This window comes from Moschus berezovskii, chromosome 12 (assembly GCF_049115385.1).
Source record: "Moschus berezovskii isolate FMDL1 chromosome 12, NW_MosBer_1.0, whole genome shotgun sequence".
Taxonomy (NCBI): Eukaryota; Metazoa; Chordata; class Mammalia; order Artiodactyla; family Moschidae; genus Moschus; species Moschus berezovskii.
In genome coordinates, this window is record NC_142471.1 from 71615525 (window position 1) to 71635833 (window position 20309).

At 40.9% G+C, this 20309-nt stretch overlaps 1 protein-coding gene across 1 annotated transcript in view; it reads left to right on the top strand.

The window, feature by feature from the left end:
* SORCS3 (sortilin related VPS10 domain containing receptor 3) overlaps window positions 1-20309 on the top strand; it is a 642617-nt gene that overhangs the window by 614909 nt on the left and 7399 nt on the right. Inside the window, exons 21-25 of the mRNA XM_055424699.2 lie at window positions 7358-7481; window positions 9371-9483; window positions 13477-13608; window positions 15342-15441; window positions 16362-16467. Coding sequence (XP_055280674.2) covers window positions 7358-7481; window positions 9371-9483; window positions 13477-13608; window positions 15342-15441; window positions 16362-16467 — 575 coding nt within the window. The remainder of the gene's footprint in view (window positions 1-7357; window positions 7482-9370; window positions 9484-13476; window positions 13609-15341; window positions 15442-16361; window positions 16468-20309) is intronic.

Consider the following 20309-nt stretch of genomic DNA (forward strand, 5'->3'; position numbering starts at 1 on the left):
AAGTGAAGTGAAAGTTACTCAGTCATGTCCGACTCTTTGCAACCCCATGGACTATACAGTCATGGAATTCTCCAGACTAGAATACTGGAGTGAGTAGCCATTCCCTTCTCCAGGGGATCTTCCCCACCCAGGGATCGAACCCAGGTCTCCCAAATTGCAGGCAGATTCTTTACCAGCTGAGTCACAGGGGAAGCCCAAGAGCTCATAGACCCTAAAATTCTGCTTCAAACAGTAGCAGACATAAACATGGTGAAAGAAAAAGAAAAAGATTTCTGGGAGGAGAACATCTTAAAGAGAAGGATTTTAAGTTCATTTTACCTCAGAGGATGTGAGGGTTGGGCTGTCCAGCCTGGGGGTTTTCTCACAGTGTTCGTTCACCTGGTGGACTTTCCAGGGAGATGACTGTGTACAGAGGGCAGTTCTTGGCCATCATAAACACAATGATTTACTCAACTGCCCACAAGGAACTGAGGACAGTGCTTCTCTGTGGCACCAGTTTTTTTCTTTGTGTGTTGATTCTGTGACCTGAAATACCAGACAGTGTCTAATAAATATTTGATCAACAGAGAAGTGGACAGTGTGATTGGAGAGTTGTTTCTGTTTCTCAGATAATCATCTGTGTTATTTTGAAGCTCAATGTACTTTTCTCTAAGTCAAGGATAATAACATCTAATCCATGAACATCACTATTATTTGAAATTATCTGCCTCTCTGTCTAATTTATATTGTGCCATATTATGAGGGGGAAATTTTAAAATTGCAGAATTCCATTATAGTTTTATGTTTTTTTAATGACAAGGACCTGAAGTATTCCTTTGGTTAGGAATTCCATCTATAATGAGCATAAAGTGTTGTAAAAATACTTAGATATCAAAGATCCTACTGGTTGGTTTTTGTTTCCAAAGAACCAAGAGAATGAGAGTACATTAGAGGCATTCAAACAGAGTGGTATTGAAATGAGACAAGCCTGGCTTGGGGTCCTGATACAGGTTCTTTGTTCCGTGTCTTTGATCAAATCAGGTAATTTCTCTGTGTCTCAGTGTTGTTCATTGTAATGTCAGAATAAGGCTAGCAGAGACTGTATTCTAGTATTGCTTTGAAGATTAATAAGGAAAGGTACTTAAGTGCTTAGAACATATCTAAGCACTTGAATGTATTAGTCACTGTTGTGCTTATCCTTTGTATCAATGGGATATACCCCTTGGGGGGCAAATCTGACATGGTTCCACATATTTCTCTCCCACCTCCAAGCATGGTTATTCTGCCTAGTTAAAAAAGGTGTATTTTCGGTGCTTTTGCCAGCATCAAGACGGAAACACATTAAGGTGGCCATAGTGCTGAAAAGTTGATCCACTGAGAATTTTCCTGGCAAATGAGTTTCTTTGGGTGGCTGGTGAGTGCTCTGAGTGTCAAGCTAGTTGGCTGCCCTTGATAAACAAACTGATCTGTGAAAGGAGCTAACATTAATTTTGAGCATTTATTTCTACCATTGTCTTTATATACATTATTGTATTTAGTCATCAGAATATCACTGATGAAAGAGAAATTGGCTTGTGTGTGTATATCTGTGTGTTGTGACCAGGTGAATTGGACAGTTTCACCCCAGTGGTCGAATTAAGTCAACCTCCCAGGAAGAATCAGTTGAGGGTCTTCCCTGGTGGTTCAGTGGCTAAGACTCCTCTTTCCCAATGCAGAGAACCTGAGTTCGATTCCTGGTTGGGAAACTAGATCCCTCATGCACAACTAAGAGTTCACATGCAACAGCTAAGACCTGGTGCAGGCCAAATAAATAAATACAATTTTATTTAAAAAAGAATCAGTTGACTTCCCCCCAAATATTTATAGTCAACCCTCTGTTTGGTACCCTTAGGAATAGAAGAGCGCTTTGTCTCTACCTTCAAGAAAATTACATTTCTGATAAGAAGGCATGATGAATACACACACAGTTATTGGTGATCAAGTGTGATGATGTATACATAAATGGAAGAGATCAAGTGTTCCTAAAACCCAACTGTAGGCCCGTATACCTTCAAACCTATTAGCAGATGTGAAATTATATCAGTAGTTCCATGAATCTTTCTCAAGAACTTGTATTTTGTGCTAGCTGTTATGAGGAACACAAAAGCAGTATAAATTTCATTTATTCCCCTTAGTGAGTGAAGTCGCTCAGTCATGTCCAACTTTTTGCGACCCCATGGACTGTAGCCTACCAGGCTCCTCTGTCCATGGGATTTTACAGGCAAGAATACTGGAGTGGGTTACCATTGCCTTCTCCAGGAGATCTTCCCGACCTAGGTATCGAACCCAGGTCTCCTACATTATAGGGAAGTCCTCTATTTGAGAATATGAGGTTAACATACAAGAATAGATACTATAAGCTATGGTAATAGGAATATAACATTATTGGCCCAGTCAAGCAGCTTAGGGGGTGATGGATGCAGGGCTTCTTGGTCTTAGAGCAAGTCGTGTATGGAGCTGGTCCTAAGCTGGCATTGAAGGAGCAGTGGAACTGGGGCAGAAAGGAGGGAAGGGATTTGTATGCAGTGGTAAGGCTTTGGGTGTGTTTTTGTTCTGTGTAGATTGATTCTACCAAAGTGGGATTCATTTGGGACGAATTGCCTAACAACTAAAATTGGAGTGGATAGGTGACCAATGGTGTTAAATGACATAAATGAATACATTTTATTTTGTCATAGGAATTTATATTTAGAAGAGGATACTGTAAGATAGTGGGCTTTCCAGGTGGCTTAGTGGTAAAGAACCCACCTGCCAGTGCAGGAGACTTAAGAAAAGTGGGTTCAGTCCCTGGGTTGGAAAGATCCTGTGGAGGAGGACATGGCAACCCACTCCAGAATTCTTCCCTGGAGAATCCCATGGACAGAGGACCCTGGCCAGCTGTAGTCTAGACTTGCACAAAGTCAGACTTGACTGAAGCAACTGAACACATATGCACATGTTTTTGTGGAATCCGTTGAAACTTTTAGGGAGATAAATGTACTGATTGCATAGTCTGTCTAATTTAGGAATGGCAAGTTTTTATCAAGGTATACATTTAAGCTCTGGACATTTTATAATATTCTATGTTGATTTACTGTGTTTGGGAAAATGGTATAGGCTGCATCCACACATTTCCTTGAAGCTCCCGGATCCATCATTCAGATGAATATCTTCTAACTATGTAGTCGCCCAAGAGCTTTGCTGATGTCTTGCTGGGTTTACTGGATAGTATGTGACCTGTTGCACATGAGGGACTCTTTGTGGGCAGGGATGTAACCTACAACTTTTGCAGGCCACGAGCCTTGCTGTGGGGTGTCTGTGCAGCTTGGACAAAATGCAGAGAAGTCAATTGACTGCATGTTGGATTTGTGGGGCTCTAAAAGGCCAATTTGCTGGGATTAACAGAGGTCTGGCTTAATAAATGTGTCTGCTTGCCTAATAGATTTAGTAAATGAACCTTAAAATACTTGATTTAATTTAGTGTTGTTCACTAGACATGGGTGGCCAGTGAAGAACTCAAGAATTCCGTGGAGTGTTCCAGCTTTACAAGGGAGGTGAAATCAGCCATGATGCTATAATAGCTGATGAAAAACAAAAGCAATTTGAAAAACAAAATTAGCTTCTGCCATCTCTCTAGCGTGGAAGCCTGTGGTCTGCTACCCTGGAGGCCAAGTGTGCTCATTTAACACAGTTTGCTGTGGCTCAGAGCCCTGACTGGCTGGTGGGATGGCATGCTCCCTCCCACCTCCGCTGGCATTTCCTTGCTTGGTTCCTGGATCTGCTAGGAAAGCAGCCAGAGGAGAGAAAGTCAGATCTGCTGGAACGGGAGGAATCCCTCTCCTTTCAGGTTGCCCAGCCCAGTCACCTAAGTCTAAGACAAGAAGAGTATGCAGAGAAAGGAGAATGGGGACCACGTAGACCCCTGAATGCTGAAGATGATGTAGGAGTAGTGCAGATTCCTTGAATAAAAAAAGTAGAAGTTGCTCAGTCATGTCTGACCCTTTGTGACCCCATGGACTGTATGAATTCTCCAGGCCAGAATACTGGAGTGGGTAGCCAGATTCCTTGAAGAGACCACCATTAGGGGAGAATGGATCCTGATGGTGAAAGGTGGGAAGAGATTAGAGATAGCTGAGGGCAGAAACCAAAACAGAAGGGCAATGTGATATAGTTATGGTCAGAGAGAGCAATTTATGGAAGCATAATTTTATGTTTCTCTCCCAACATTTTATTATTAAAAACTTCAAACACAAATTAAAAAATGAAATAATTTTACAGTGAATATCCATATACCTACCACCTATAGTCTATCATTGGAGAAGGGCATGGCAACCTCCACTCCAGTATTCTTGCCTGGAGAATCCCATGGACAAAGTACACGTAGTCTATCATTAACATCTAGTCTGCTTGTTTTATCATGTCTATCTGTCCATCCTTCTATTCAGCCATCAACTTATCTTAATTTATTTTTTTAATTCATTTCAGAGTAAATTTCAGACATCTAAATGCTTTTCCCTAAATGCTTCAGGCTACGAATCATTAGCTAGAGTTCTTTACTTGTTTACACTTTTTCCTCCATGGAGGTATGAAATGTATCAATCGTGAAATGGACAGATCTGGTCTGTACTTCCTGAGTTCTGAGAAATACACATAGCTATAACCCAAACTCCTGTCAAGATACATATTATTAGCATTGCTTTCAAAAGTTCTCCATACCCCTTCTCAGTAAATTCCCACCCCAAACCCCAGAACCAACCACGATTTTTTCCCATCATTAATTAGATCTTTTTTATTAATAGAACTTCATATTCATACCATATGGATTCTTCTATATAAGGTTTCTTTACTTTCTTATGGTTTTGAGACTCATCCATACTGTTATGTCTATCAATATTTGCTTTTCTATTTTGTTGAATGCATGCACTTCGCCTTGTTTATTCATTTTCCTGTTGATAAATTCTTCTAGGTTCATTTCAGTTTTTGACTACTGTGAATGTAACGGCTATGAGCATTTTCTTCTGTTTGTGGATACACGTTTTCTTTTATCTTGACTAAATTTCCCAGACTGCAATTGCTAAGCCATAAATATAAAATAGCATAATTATCTTGGGAAAATTATTGCAATTTCTTATAAAAGGGAACTTTTTCCTACATAGTTAGACCATTGTACATCCCATCAAAAATGTATGAGAGTTCTAGTTGCTCCACATCCTCAACAATATTTGTTATTATTTTTAAAGGAATTTTTGTTCTTCTGTTGGGTATACAGATGTATTTCATTTTCCTTCCAAAGAATATGACTAAGTTGTGAAACAGTTGAAGGCATTCTGACAGACAAGCCCTAATGGGTTGACTAGTAGGAACTAGAAAATTAGCCGAAAGCCATTCATTAATTCTGTGTGTTCTTATTGCTGAATAAGTCCTTACAACTTTGAGCTAAGGCCCACAGTGGGGACAGACTTTTCCCAAGGTCATTCATTAAAATAGTAACAGAGCCAGAGTTTCAAGTCTCTATTCTTGTTATACCAATGATGGCAACTCAGCGGCACACAGTTTTCCTTTAATCCATGTCCATGGCCAATATTGCCGTGTTAAGCCCAACTTGACTTCTCAACACAGGACACTAAACAGCCACCATTGGTCTGTTGGAGTTGATGTCCATCACAGAACCTACTTTTACCTCATTTGTGGTTTAATTAATGAGTTCACATCCTTGTGCATATCATCACAGAATCATAAGTATGAGGAAGCATGCTTGGACTCTGGGCTTACCCTTAGCTAATAAAAAAGAGTATAACTCTTTCCACACTCACTTCCTTCTTTCCTTTAGCAAACAGAGAAGAAAGGGTGTCAGCAAGCTTAGGGCAATGTCTAATCCTGTCCGACTCCAGCCATCAGCTTGGTCATAAAATAGAGCAATAGAATTTTAAAGCCAAATTATTGTTTCAGAGGCCCAGGTGAAAATTCTGAGCTAGAAAGGGATTTCAGTTTTGCAGAAGGGATGCTGCAGTCTGAATGCTGCATCTCTCAGCCGCTGCAGCATCTAGGTGCACAGATGTGCTGTGTGAATATTGGCTGATAGCCACATTCTTAAAAGGCAAGTCTATGCATCCTCACAACTGGTGACATCATTGCTCTATCCTATTGCCATACTAACCCACAGAGAGGAGATGGGGTCTGCTCATCTGCATTTGTGACATCTATTCATGAGCTACCTTAGAAAAGCTTCCTACTAGAGTACTCTTGCTTGGAAAATCCCATGGACAGAGGAGCCTGGTAGGCTGCAGTCCATGGGGTTGCTAAGAATCAGACACGACTGAGTGACTTCACTTTCATTTTTCACTTTCATGCATTAGAGAAGGAAATGGCAACCCACTCCAGTGTTCTTGCCTGGAAAATCCTAGGGACAGGGCAGCCTGGTGGGCTGCTGTCTTTGGGGTCGCAGAGTCAGACACGACTGAAGCGACTTAGCAGCAGCAGCAGCAGCAGCAGCAGCAGCGTGCCTTACCTTGCAAATACCGGATAGCTTGAGAGGACATGGGCCTCAAGATAACCACTGAATAATGACACTTTAATCTCAGAATCTGCATTCTCGTCTCTCCAATAAGCCCTTGCTTCTAACTGAGATCCTAATTTCTAAGGGAAAGCATATGCTTATTATCTTTCTCTCTTTATCTTTGGCAAGTCCCTATCTGTTATCATCAGGGAAAGAAAACAGACAAAGAAAAACGATTAAAAAGTGAGCACAGATATGCATGTTTATCTGTTTCCCAACTTATTTAAATTGTTAGAAATGCCTTGCAATGGAACACACAGATATGATAAAACGAAATGTCAATAATATGACTATATATACAACTTAAATATGGATTCTGCTAGATGAAAGACAACATGCCAAAGGCAGCTAGGTGATTCAGAAATAAATAAAATATGGTCACTTTTGTGAAAAGTCTTGCAGCCCAATGGAACACATGATGAAAATATAAGTCACACAGAATATTAGAGGAAAAGAGAAAGTGATCACCTATTCCCAGAGTCACTAGGAATAGATTATAAAAGGTGCTTCTACTTTGCCCCAGAAGAAGTAACAGAATGATAGACAAAATCCATGGTGCCCAGGCTTATCTTCATCTCTTTGCATTAGCACTTTACAGTACATTTCAAGTATGTTAATATGCTTCCTGGATACTAGCTATATAATTTAGAAAGCTGTGCAAATTTTTTTCCTTCTTCAAGTTAGGATCCCTTGGGGATATGCAAATGCTTTGCAGATTGGTGACAGTCTGAGATTTACAGGAAAGGAGGGAATCTGATATTCCCATAAAGGACTAAGTAAGTGTTTCGGCTTTCTCTCTTTTAGCCCCTCATCACCTTGGACAGCAGCATTTCCTTCACATTCCTAGCAGAGGGAACTAATACCATCACTGTCCAGGTGGCCGCTGGGAATGCCCTCATCCAGGACACAAAAGATATCGCTGTTCACGGTAAGCCCTGTGATGACCCTTTCTGCCCAGTGAGCCCCTCCAGCCACCCGAGTGGCATTCACTGACTGCTTTGGAAATTGCCCAGAACGTGGGAAAATTATGTAGGTCCACAAAAGGTATCTAAAGGTACTTTACTTGTCCTTGAATAGATACTGAGATTGTTAGAGAAGTACAGATAAGCATTGTTTGTCTTCCGTGATATGTCTGCATCACAACCTGATGGTCTCATTAGACAGGGATAAATCATAAGTTGAAGAGATGCTGAGCTAAAAAGACTATCATCAAAGCATCTTGATCTGTTGAACCGCCAAGGTTTCTATAACACACATGTAGCATCCATTCTTTGTGAGGTGCAAACTAGTGATTTCAAAAGCTGGAGGAGTTACAGTACCTACTCTTGAGGAATTCATAGCTTAAGTACTGAGATGAACTATATATAATCGATGTGTTTTGTTTGTTGTTGGAGACTAACATCTTTCGCTGCAAAGGAAAAGTATAAGGCTAAGAATATAAGGATAAAACAAGGCAGGAGAGTGCTAAACAGAATCACCATTCTGTTCTCAATCCTGGAGGACCATTCTTAATTATTAAGTTAATTTTCAATCAAACTGTGCTTCTACCACCATTCAGTGAACCTCCCTCAGACTCTAAAAACAGCCACTATAGGAAAAAAAAAAAAAGCCTAGAAGAAAACCCTAGAAAACAGGGTTTTCTGGAAAGTTATACTAAGGTCCTTTGGACTTAGTTATACTAACTGATCCTTTGACTCAGTTTATATCTTGCACTTCACCCCAGATGAGTGTCTTTTCCTACAACTATGCAAACTTGAGGTTCAGGCTCTCTCATTGGGCACCTGGAAGACTTTAAACATTTTTATTGGAGTGCAACTGGGAGTTTGGGGTTTGTAGATGTAAACCATTACATTTTGAAGGGATCGACAATAAGGTCCTACTGTATAGCATAGGGAACTATATCCAGTCTCCTAGGATAAACCATAATGGAAAAGAATATAAAAAAAGAATGTATATATGTATAAAACTGGGTCACTTTGCTGTATAGCATAAATGAGCACAACATTGTAAATCAATCATACTTCAATTAAAAAATTAACATACAGAGAAGCACACAGATCATGTTTCAGCTTCATGAATTACCACAAAGTGGACAGACCTGTGTGTCCACCAATCAGATCAAGAAACCAAATGTTATCCACAGCCTAAATACAGCATTTTGACCTATTTTCTGGGCTTCCCTGGTGGCTCAGAGGTTAAAGCGTCTGCCTCCAATGCGGGAGACCCGGGTTTGATCCCTGGGTCGGGAAGATCCCCTGGAGAAGGAAATGGTAACCCACTCCAGTATTCTTGCCTGGAGAATCCCATGGACGGAGAAGCCTGGTAGGCTACAGTCCACGGGGTTGCATAGAGTCGGCCATGACTGAGCGACAGAACTGAACGGACCTATTTTCTAATCCCCTGAGGCAGTTTTTAGCAGTGTCAATGGAACAAAGGGAAACACAAGAAAAAGCTCCATTCTAATCTAGCTCAGTGTATTAATGCTTTATTGTTGCCTCTGCATGGTACTACCTGTAGCAGCAAAAGTCTCCTTTTCCTCAAGTTTCACAATTATCTTGCATTTTGGATGTTTATTTACAAGAAGAAATTCTTAAGATTTTAAAAACAAAAATAAAGTGATAGGAGCACAAACCTACTTCCAGTAGGTGACTTCCAGTCACCAAATCCCACTTCATTTAGAAGCCAAGAGACAGGCTGAAAAGAGAATTAGAGATGAGGCCGCATGGAAGCTCTTTTCCTAAAGCACAAAGGTGGTGGAGTCTCCCCACCTGATCACATCCTCTGTCAGCCTCACTCACACATGCTCTCTCCTTGCAGAATACTTCCAGTCCCAGCTCTTATCTTTCTCTCCTAATCTGGATTACCACAATCCAGACATTCCAGAGTGGAGGCAAGATATTGCCAGTGTGATCAAGCGGGCTCTGGTGAAAGTAAGTTGACTTTATCTTTGCTTAAATCTTCATGAATAAAGAACCAGATGGTGTGGTCCTGGGGGCATTTTCATGGATTCGGACCACCATTCAACAGTTAAATAAAGATTATTGCTCTGTAAAAGGAGAGAGAAGGATAGAAGAAATGAAGGATGGAAAAGAAAGATGGAGAGATTCAGAAGCGAGAGATAAAGACAGAGAATTAATCCATGTTTGAGGATGGGAAATTGGCACCATCTTTCTCCTGCATTTTTCTAAGACAGGAGATTGACCCCTTTAATAAAATGATTGATGGACCACTGCTTAGGTATATACTAATGTCATTCACTCGTTTGGCCCACCAAAGTTTAGAGAGTTTTTGTTTGTTTGTTGTTTTTGTTGCTGTTTTTTAAAAATTGATTTGTTTTTTGTTTGAAGGATAATTGCTTTACAGACTTTTGTTGTTTTCTGTCAAACCTCAACATGAATCAGCCACAGGTATACACATATCCCCTCCCTTTTATTGTTATTTTTTAACCAGACAATTGGACTTCCAAGATTTCCATTGACCATATGTCGCAGTCAGAAGGTGACAACCTAGGAGACAGAGCATGCCAGCAGACTCTAGGGTTATAGTTAGCACCAAGCCTGGCATGCTGCAGTCTGTGGGGTCACAAAGAGTCAGACATGACTTGGCAACTGAACGACAACAGCATATTTTCCTTAGAGCAAGTTGAAATGGTTTGGTTAACCATTTGCTCAGACCTAGGTGCTAGAATATAATGATGGATAAAACGTGGTCAATTCAAATTTAAGTCTAATGTGCAACTAGTTCTATGAGAGAGGCATGGCCAGCATTTCAAAGGAGCATGGAGGAAAGTGCAATTCACTCTATCCAGAGAAGTTCAGGCTTGACACATATTTGTGATTCAGTAAATACTTGTGAAGTAGTAGAATAGTCTTTGGAGGGAATACTTGAACTCTGTTTTAAAGGATAAACGGTAGTTAACAGAGAGAGGATGTTGTCTCAGGTACAATGAAAGCATGGGCAAAGCCATGGTCTATGGTAAGTACAGCATAGTTGATAAATGGCAATTTGTTTTAGCCAACCTATAAGTTATAAGGGCAGGTGTGACTGATATTATGCTGGGATGGATTTATCATTTGTGAAGGGTCTGAGCAGCTAAAAGGGGTTTGAAATACATCCTGTAGGCTCTGGGAAGTGTGAAATGTGTTCTTTCTCTATTATTTAGGTAAAAAAAAAAAAGTATTTATTTATTTTGCTAACAAAGCAAGATATTTTATTGGGAAGTGGTGCCTGAATGGAGAGTAGTAGGGTAAGGAAACCCAGGAGAACTGCTTTGCCACATGGCTCGCAGTCTCAGGTTTTATCATGATGGGATTAGTGGCTTTATATTTCAGACACCCAGTCTTGTGGTAATACAGAGGATGGTCTCTAGATGTGGGAAGTGAATAGGGTTGGGAATGATTTCACAGGAGATTACCTGTTAAAAGACTACTGCACTTGTCTAAACCAGACCTAATAATAAAGTCCTGAAAAGGAAAGATCCAAAGGCTAACTTAACCTGTTGAGAAATAGAACTGGTGACTAATAAAATGCAGCGTGAGTGAGAGGGAAGGAGAAGCTTTCTGATTATAAGAGTAGGAAGGAGAGGATGTTCCTTGCCATTGATCAAGATGGCAACTGTGTAGGAGAAACATACTTGGCAAACAATGATTATCTGGTCTTTTACATGAGTTTGGAGTATCTGAGAAACAACTGGGTAAAGATAAACAAGAGAGTTAAAGATATGGATTGGAGATCAAGTGAGATACCTGTAGGAGGTAGTGATGCTGGAACTGAGGCCATGGAAGTCTTTAAGTCTGCCCCCACCTCCCAGCCACCCTGAGAGGGAGAAGGGGCAGGGTAGAGATGGATGCTGATACTCTTCAAGGTAAAGGAGAAATATCCAGGGAAGGACACGGAAAAGAAGCTGCTGGAGAGGAAAAATAGATAAAAGATAATAATATAAGAGCATTCCTGTGAGGAGCTGTCTATAAGAACCATACTTCATATCTGTTTACAAAAACTTGTTCGAAAAGAGGGATGAAAATGAAATTGATCTTGTATGCCTTTGACTATGAGACATCTAGGGTTGTGCTGAATTTGTATGATTGGAGTTAGGTCCTTCCATGTTCCTTAACTGAGTGATGCACCCTGCAACCCCTCTTCCCTGGGGCACGGTGTCACACCCGCCAGGACACTCCTGGGCTTATCCCATTTTCTCCATTGGGTGATTATCTGACATCAGTCTGTTTTCTGAGAATTATTTCCCCTGCCTAGTTAGAATAAATCCATCTTGCCTCCCAGCAGGGAACTGAGGCATCTGGCAAAACCTCCTTGAGCTCCCTGGAGATGCCTCCCCACTTTGGGGGGCTTTCCAGGCTTCTGACCGCCACTCACTAGTTCTCTGAGGTTGACACTCTCTCTTTCCTTCATCACATCCCTGAGAGTTAACGCCATTCTCTAGTTCCAAATATGAATCAGAGCTGAGCTAATGGGAGACAGCCCCTCCACTTATATTCAGTCCAGTGTCTATTTATTCTTTCCTCACTGTCAGGCATCATTTGGACAGTGAGATAGCCATAGAGACCACCCCCCCCCCCGCTCCCCGCCCCCGAATATCTGGGCAGACATACAATAAGAACCTATCAGAGAAAAGACTGTAGCAGATAGACATACCTTACTGTGGGCATGATCTAAATTCCTTTCATGGAGATCTGAAGTGCTAGGAGCAAGAGGCTGACATGGAACAGGTCATTGAAGGTAAGACAGTCAGGGGAGACTTCTAGGAGGAGATGGGTATTTCTGCCAAATCAAAAACTATATTTATATATGTGTATATCATATTTGAATTGACAAAAGATTAGTTCTGGATAAAAGACTTTCAGGAGACACATAGGAAAGGATAGGACTACTCTTTACAGGGAAGAATTCAGAGTTTTATTTTCCTGAGGATTTTACCTTAAGATGGAAGCTTACATTTAGTTTTTATCAAAAAGCAATATAATCCTTTTACTAAACCCTCAGGAATAGAAAAATTCATTTAAATTTCAGCATCTTAACTCAACTTTTAGTGTCTTGTTTTATTTTTCATGTGTATACATTTTTATTTTTATAGAGTTGTAGCCAAGGAAATGTAAAGAACTAGATCAGAACTCTCACTAAGCATTTTTCCATGTTGTCTCACTGTGCTAATTATCATCTTTATGGTAGCATAACCATTATTTACTTAACTTTTTTGAATATTTAATATTTTCCCATTTATTTGATATTATAAGTGATGTTATGAGTTTCTTCCTCCAAATGGCTTTTCCTATATTTTGGATTATTTCTTTAGGACAAACACTCCAAGTTACAGTTTCTGAATGAACGGTCTGAATATGTTTATGACTTTACAGTAAGCCTTTTGAAAAACAAATTGGCAACATGCATCAATTTTTAGTGCTGCCAACAACAGTTGAGAAAACCTCTTAATTGAAGCTGCACCAATATCAGCTATTTTAACTTAATAAAAAATCCTGCTTTAGTAAGTGAAAACAAGAACTACTTTGCTTTTTTTTTATTTGCATTTTCCCGTGTTTGTTTATAACTTCTTATTCTTCATTTGCAGCCAGTCTGTTCATGTTTTAGCCAGAAACTCTATAGTCTTCTTAGTGTAGAAAAATGGAAAATATGGGAGGAGCTTTTGCCAAAGTTGCCAGCAAACAATATTTTGCAGATCATTCATAGTAGTATCTTAGTTTCATGAAAGATGTATGTAAGAGCAGAGGAGTTAGAGAAACTAATTCTCTGCCTAGCAGTTCTAGGGAAAGCAAAAGGAAAGCCTGAATGTATATTGGAAACTGTGCCTTAAATGCTGTATTAAAAATGCATAGTCAATATCCTTGTTATTGACTTGGGGAAGGCTGGATCCTCCAGGACCCCACTTTTTAGTCAAAACATCTTTGCAGGTAACCAGTGTCCCAGATGACCAGATCCTAGTTGCCGTGTTCCCTGGCCTCCCCACTTCTGCAGAGCTCTTCATCCTTCCCCCCAAGAACTTGACGGAGAGGAGGAAAGGCAATGAAGGGGACCTGGAACAAGTAAGTGAAAGAAAACTTGGCTAGAACACTCTCCTGCGCCTCACCCTCTAAGGGAACACAAAGTATTTCTAGCCCAAAAGGTAGATTGAACCCTTTCCTATTTGTCCACCAACCTGTCACTCATTGTCTGGCACCAGGGCTTTGGAGAGCAATCAGCTTTACCCAGAATAAACACAAATGCACAAACACTGGTGCATTTAGCCATACAGGAAAGAAAAGCACTCCTGAAATCATTCAGTCCAGCAGTTGCCATTCTTGCAACTTGCTGGTATCTCCCAGCTAATGAGTTGTCCTGAAGAAAAGAGATGGGGGTGGGGGAGGAAGAGAAGAATTTTGAGTTTCCCTCTCTGCTTCTCAAAACTGTGCTCCCTGTCTTCAAAGATCCTGGGCAACAGAAGTTCTGCCTCTAGGAAGAAAATGAACTGCTTTTAAACGTGTGTCTCTGGAGAGAGATGGATTGCCTCATCTTGCTTTGACTAAGGAAGCAGTGTTCCCCAAAGGGATCATGATTTACTGTCTTTATCAAATGGCATATAGCTCTTATGATCTGCATACCAGCCTGGAAGTGAAGGCGGCAGTGGTCCCATGTCTCCCTCTCTCACTCCCTGCTCTTGCTGAGGTCTTACTTGACTGGGCTTTGCTTTACTTTCCCATGCTTTCCTGTGATGAGTTAGAAATAGAAATAAGTGAGAAAGAAGCTGCTAAAAACCAGCATGAATCAAACACACTTGCTGCCTTTCGAATTAATCAATGTACAGACATCTTCCAAGTCCCTCTGCTACTCACCTAGCTGTCACCCCATCCCACGGTGGGCACAGTCCACCGAGGGCTGCACAGATGCCATCATGGTCAGTTTCTCTGGAAATGAAGGGGATCCTTGCATTACAGGGCTGCATATTGAAATCGGCCAGATATAAATTCAGCTTCTCAATGCATACATCACTTTTACAAGACCTCTTTATTCTGAAATAGCAAGTGGCATGTGTGAACTATATTTGGAAGCTACAATATCCATCCATTTAGATAAATAGGTAATTACGGTGATGAATAGCAGCTGTGATATTAAGGCACGTACAGCGAGATAAGAGTTAGGGACAACAGCCTCAGTCTGCCTCAGCTTTCATGTGGGAATTACACGGTGATTAAATCGATGTTATGTGTTCTGAGACTTGCTGGGGAAAAGTAAAGAGGAAAAATTATCCCATAAAAAGGAGGCAGCTTCTGCTTTGATGTTTGCCTCCCATTGTCTCTAAAAGAGAAACAGCAGAGGAGTGGGCTGTGGTGTGCATGCCTGCTTTAATCCTGGCAGGGACCTCTATCCTGTGTGCGTTGCTTGTTCACATTAAAGAACTAATGGTGGGTTGACTTTCTTTCACTGGGACCCATAACACGTCTCGCTATGGAAAGTTATACAGCCTTGGATGAAAAGACACTGAACTGGGAGTTGAATGAAGCATCTATGTCTGTTGTCAACTCAAATTCCCTAGGTGACTGTGGACACACCTCTGTCTCACTCTTCTCTCCAGTAATAGCAAATAATACCAACTTGTCCTTGGCTTCACAGGGCTCTAGGGGCTAGGAGAACCAAATGGATAAAAATGTTCCAGTATCCTGTCCTCTCATTGACTAGGTTGTTTTTTTTGCCTGCTGACCCCGGTTTCTTTCTCCATGAGGGGGCACCATCACATGACATTACTTCCCATGCAGCTTCTCTCTCTCATTTTTTCCTCCAGATTGTAGAGACTCTGTTTAATGCTCTAAACCAAAACTTGGTCCAGTTTGAGCTGAAGCCAGGGGTTCAAGTCATTGTGTATGTCACACAGCTGACCTTAGGTGAGTGCCTGAAGGCATATGGGGTGGGGAGATGGGTATGGTGATCTGATATTCTGGAGATAAAAAGGAGGAGATGGTTACCAAACACTTTCCGATAAATGCTCATAAATGGCTTTGTGTAGTGATGGCAAGGAAAGATTAATTACATCTTTCTTGAGGCCTCCTGTTAGGGTGGCAAGAAGACATCTTTAGAAGTGGCTTTGCTATTGGATGATCTTCAGGAAAACCTACAATTTCTTTGGGCCTTCGCTTTATTATGTTTCTTATGTATAACAGTTTCTTATCTATAACTTATCTCAATCTCCCTTAATTTCTACAGTTATCTAATTCAGTGAATCTTGATTGGGAGACCAGATCAAATAACTTTAAAACTCCCTTCAATTTACAATGTTTAAATCTAAGTGAAAAGAGGGACTAGTTCTGGGTGGTTGATTTATGAAAGAAATTCTAAAAAGGCATGTCCCATTGGACACCCACCCCTGCTCTCTGGAAAAGCCTATTTGCTGTTTCTAATTAATGAAAGCTTTTCAGATGTAGAGGTTTCACATGTGCCCATCCAGCCATGTTTTACCAGAATAGACTAGAAGAAGAAACAGAAACACTCTATCACCTATAATCACATTGACAAGCACTCAGGTGTCTAAGAAAAGGAGCATTCATACCCTATTCCTGCTCCCCTTAGCTGAGTACAATTTACAGCAGGAACAGCAGGTTTCCCCAGGCAGAGCGAGGAGTTTACTTTCCCTAAGAAGCTGTGATCTGGGCACCATCATCATTGAAGCCAAGCTTCCTCTGCCCAGATAGCATGCAGGGCAACCGGAGGCTGTATATAAGGTTGGAGACCAGCTGGCCTCATTCTCCAATGGATGCTCCCCCCAGCTAATAGCTTCCGAATGAGCAAGTCTGTTCTTTCCTCCTAGCGCCGCTGGTGGACTCTAGTGCTGGGCACAGCAGCTCAGCCATGCTTATGCTCTTGTCAGTGGTGTTTGTCGGCCTGGCTGTGTTTTTGATCTACAAGTTTAAAAGGTACGTGCTGCCATCACTCAATTTTAGGCATGGGGCTAGGTTCCTGGGGGCTGATTCTTCCTGTTACTTACATTGCTAAACTCATCCCAAATATGTGATATTAACTTTCCCTGAAGCTGTATTTGGCATTGGGGAAGAACAGGAAATGTTTTAGGGTCAGAGAGTAAACGGGCTTAATATGAACTCTCTCCAGTTTATAATTGTGTTGAATTGGGAAAATGAAGTGGCTTAGATGGTAAGGAATCTGCCTGCGATGGGGGAGACCTGGATTTGATCCCTGGGTCGGAAAGATCCCTTGGAGAAGGGAATAGCAACTCACTTCAGTATTTTTGCCTGGAGAATGCCATAGACAGAGGAGCCTCGCAGGCATCGTCCATGGGATCACAAAGAGTCGGACATGACTGAGTGACTAACCCAACACTAGGAAAATGAGGGGTAGCCTCTAAAGTCAGTTTATTTTCTTCAAGAGAAGTTTGAGGGGTTTTCAGACCTCATTTACGTTTCTATAATAGGGTCTCAAATATTTAGGAGATCTTTTTCTACAGTTTACCACTCATTTAGGGTGACTAAGTAGAGAAATGCGTGTGTGTGTGCTGAGTCGTATTGGTCTCTTTGCTACCCCAAGGACTGTAACCTGCCAGACTCCTCTATCCATGGAATTTTCCAGGCAAGAATATTGGAGTGGGTTGTATTTCCTCAATTCATTTCAGTTCAGTTGCTCAGTCATGCCCAACTCTTTGTGACCTCAGGGACTGCAGCAGGACAGGCCTCCCTGTCCATCACCAACTCCTGGAGTTTACTCAAACTCATGTCCATTGAGTCAGTGATGCCATCCAACCATCTCGTTCTCTGTCATTCCCTTCTCCTCCTGCCTTCAATCTTTCCCAGCATCAGGGTCTTTTCAAATGAGTCAGCTCTTCGCATCAGGTGGCCAAAGTATTGGAGTTTCAGCTTCAGCATCAGTCCTTCCAATGATTATTTAGGACTGATTTCCTTTAGGATGGACTGGTTGGATATCCTTACAGTACAAGGGATTCTCAAGGGTCTTCTCCAACACCACAGTTCAAAAGCATCAATTCTTTGGCACTCAGCTTTCTTTATAGTCCAACTCTCACATCCATACATGACTACTGGAAAAACCATACCCCTGACTAGATGGACCTTTTTTGGTAAAGTAATATCTCTGCCTTTTAATATGCTGTCTAGGTTTGTCATAAATTTTCTTCCAAGGAGCAAGCATGTTTTAATTTTATGGCTGCGATCACCATCTGCAGTGATTTTGGAGCCCAACAATATAAAGTCAGCCACTGTTTCCACTGTTTCCCCATCTATTTGCTATGAAGTGATGGGAACAGATGCCATGATCTTCGTTTTCTGAATTTTGTGCTTTAAGCCAACTTCTTCACTCTCCTCTTTCACTTTCATCAAGAGGTGTTTTTAGTTCCTCTTCACTTTCTGCCATAAGGGTGGTGTCATCTGCATATCTGAGGTTATTGATATTTCTCCTGGCAATCTTGATTCCAGCTTGTGCTTCAGCGAGCCCAGCATTTCTCATGATGTACTCTGCATATAAGTTAAATAAGCAGGGTGACAATATACAGCCTTGATGTACTCCTTTTCCCATTTAGAACAAGTCTGTTGTTCCATGTCCAGTTATAACTGTTACTTCCTGACCTGCTATACAGATTTCTCAAGAGGCAGGTCAGGTGGTCTGGTATTCCCATCTCTTGAAGAATTTTCCATAGTTAATTATGATCCACACAGTCAAGGCTTTGATGTAGTCAATAAAGCAGATATAGATGTTTTTCTGGAACTCTCTTGCTTTTTCCATGATCTAGCAGATGTTGGCAATTTCATCTCTGGTTCCTCTGCCTTTTCTAAATCCAGCTTGAACATCTGGAAGTTCAGGGTTCATTTATTGTTGAATCCTGGCTTGGAAAATTTTGAGCATGACTGTAGTAGCGTGTGAAATGAGTGCAATTGTGTGGTAGTTTGGGCATTCTTTGGCATTGCCTTTCTTAGGGATTGGGATGAAAATTGACCTTTTCCAGTCCGGTGGCCACTGCTGAGTTTTCCAAATTTGCTGGCATATTGAGTGCAGCACTTGCACAGCATCATCTTTCAGGATTTGAAATAGCTCAACTGGAATTTCATCACTTCCACTAGTTTTGTTCACAGTCATACTTTCTAACGCCCACTTGACTTCACGTTCCAGGGTGTCTGGCTCTAGGTGAGTGATCACACCATGGTGATTATCTGGGTCGTGAAGATCTTTTTTGTACAGTTCTTCAGTACTCTTGCCTGGAAAATCCCATGGATGTAGGAGTCTGGTAGGCTGCAGTCCATGGGGTCGCTAAGAGTCGGACACGACTGAGCAACTTCATTCTCTCTCTCTTTGTATTCTTGCCACCTCTTCTTAATATCTTCTGCTTCTGTTGGGTCCATACCATTTCTGTCCTTTATTGAGCCCATCTTGGCATGAAATGTTCCCTTGGTATCTCTTAATTTTCTTGAAGAGATCTCTAGTCTTTCCCATTCTATTGTTTTCTTCTATTTCTTTGTACTGATCACCGAGTAAGGCTTTCTTATCTCTCCTTGCTATTCTTTGGAACTCTGCATTCAAATGGGTATATCTTTCCTTTTCTCCTTTGCTTTTCACTTCTCTTCTTTTCACAGCTATTTGTAAGGCCTCTTCAGACAGCCATTTTGCTTTTTTGCATTTCTTTTTCTTGGGGATGGTCTTGCTCTCTGTCTTCTGTACAATGTCACGAACCTCCGTCCATATTCCAGGGCATCTTCCTGTCCCAGGGATTGAACCCATGTTTCTTGCATCTCCTGCATTGGCAGGTGGATTCTTTACCACTGCACCACTTCAAATGTTAAGTAGAGAAAATATAGCTGAAATCTGGTTACACACGTACACATACATACTTTATAGTGGTTATCCAGTATCTCTGTATAAATTTGCATGCAGAAGTATACATTTTTTAATCCTCCTCCCTATTTTTCTTTTTTTCTAAAGGTAAATAGTTCAGAAAAACCAAACCCCACATGTATTCAAAATTTATTTTTGAAGACCAGAGGAGGGGTGATATAATAGGATACTCATTAAAAACATGAAATTAAATTAAATAATTCTGTACCATTATTTACTTAATGTAATGCACCTACAAAACATATACTGGTTAAAAGCATGAACTCAAAATTCAGACAGACTCTGTTTTAACTTTTATTGCTTACAGCCTTAGGCAGTTGAATCTGCCTCTCTAACTAAGCCTTCATTTCCTCATGTGTAAAATGGAAAAGCAATAATATTTATAGGTTTGCTACATGTTTTCAAGGCAAAAATATCTATATATTTTGAATAACAGCATGCCTCCGGAAGGTGCCTCCTCTGTCACAAACTGGCACATATTAGGCTCATATGTATCAGTGGCATAGAAAGGTACTTCACAGGAAGTCTGTGTAAAGTAAAAGTTGAATTTGTTGTCAGATGAATTTTGAAAGTATAGCTTTGGAATTTTTCTAAACTCCAAAGGTAATGTTTTAGATATTGGAAGAGCTCAGTGGTAAACATGCTTCACTCTACCTCCGCTTCCCCCAACCCGTCAGCTCCCTGCTAGTGGATTTCTCAGGCTTTAAAAAAAAAAAAGTTTTACTCAGTGTCCATCTAAGCACTAGCCAAACAGCAGGAATCCTTCAACACTCTCCACTAGAAAGACAAAGTGGGGTTTACCATCCTTCTCATTACATAGACTAATACTTGGGTTCATATCCTCTTGTATCATGATGTGTCAACCCACCTACCATGTTCCCTTTGAAGAAGGGAAAATCCGTCATAT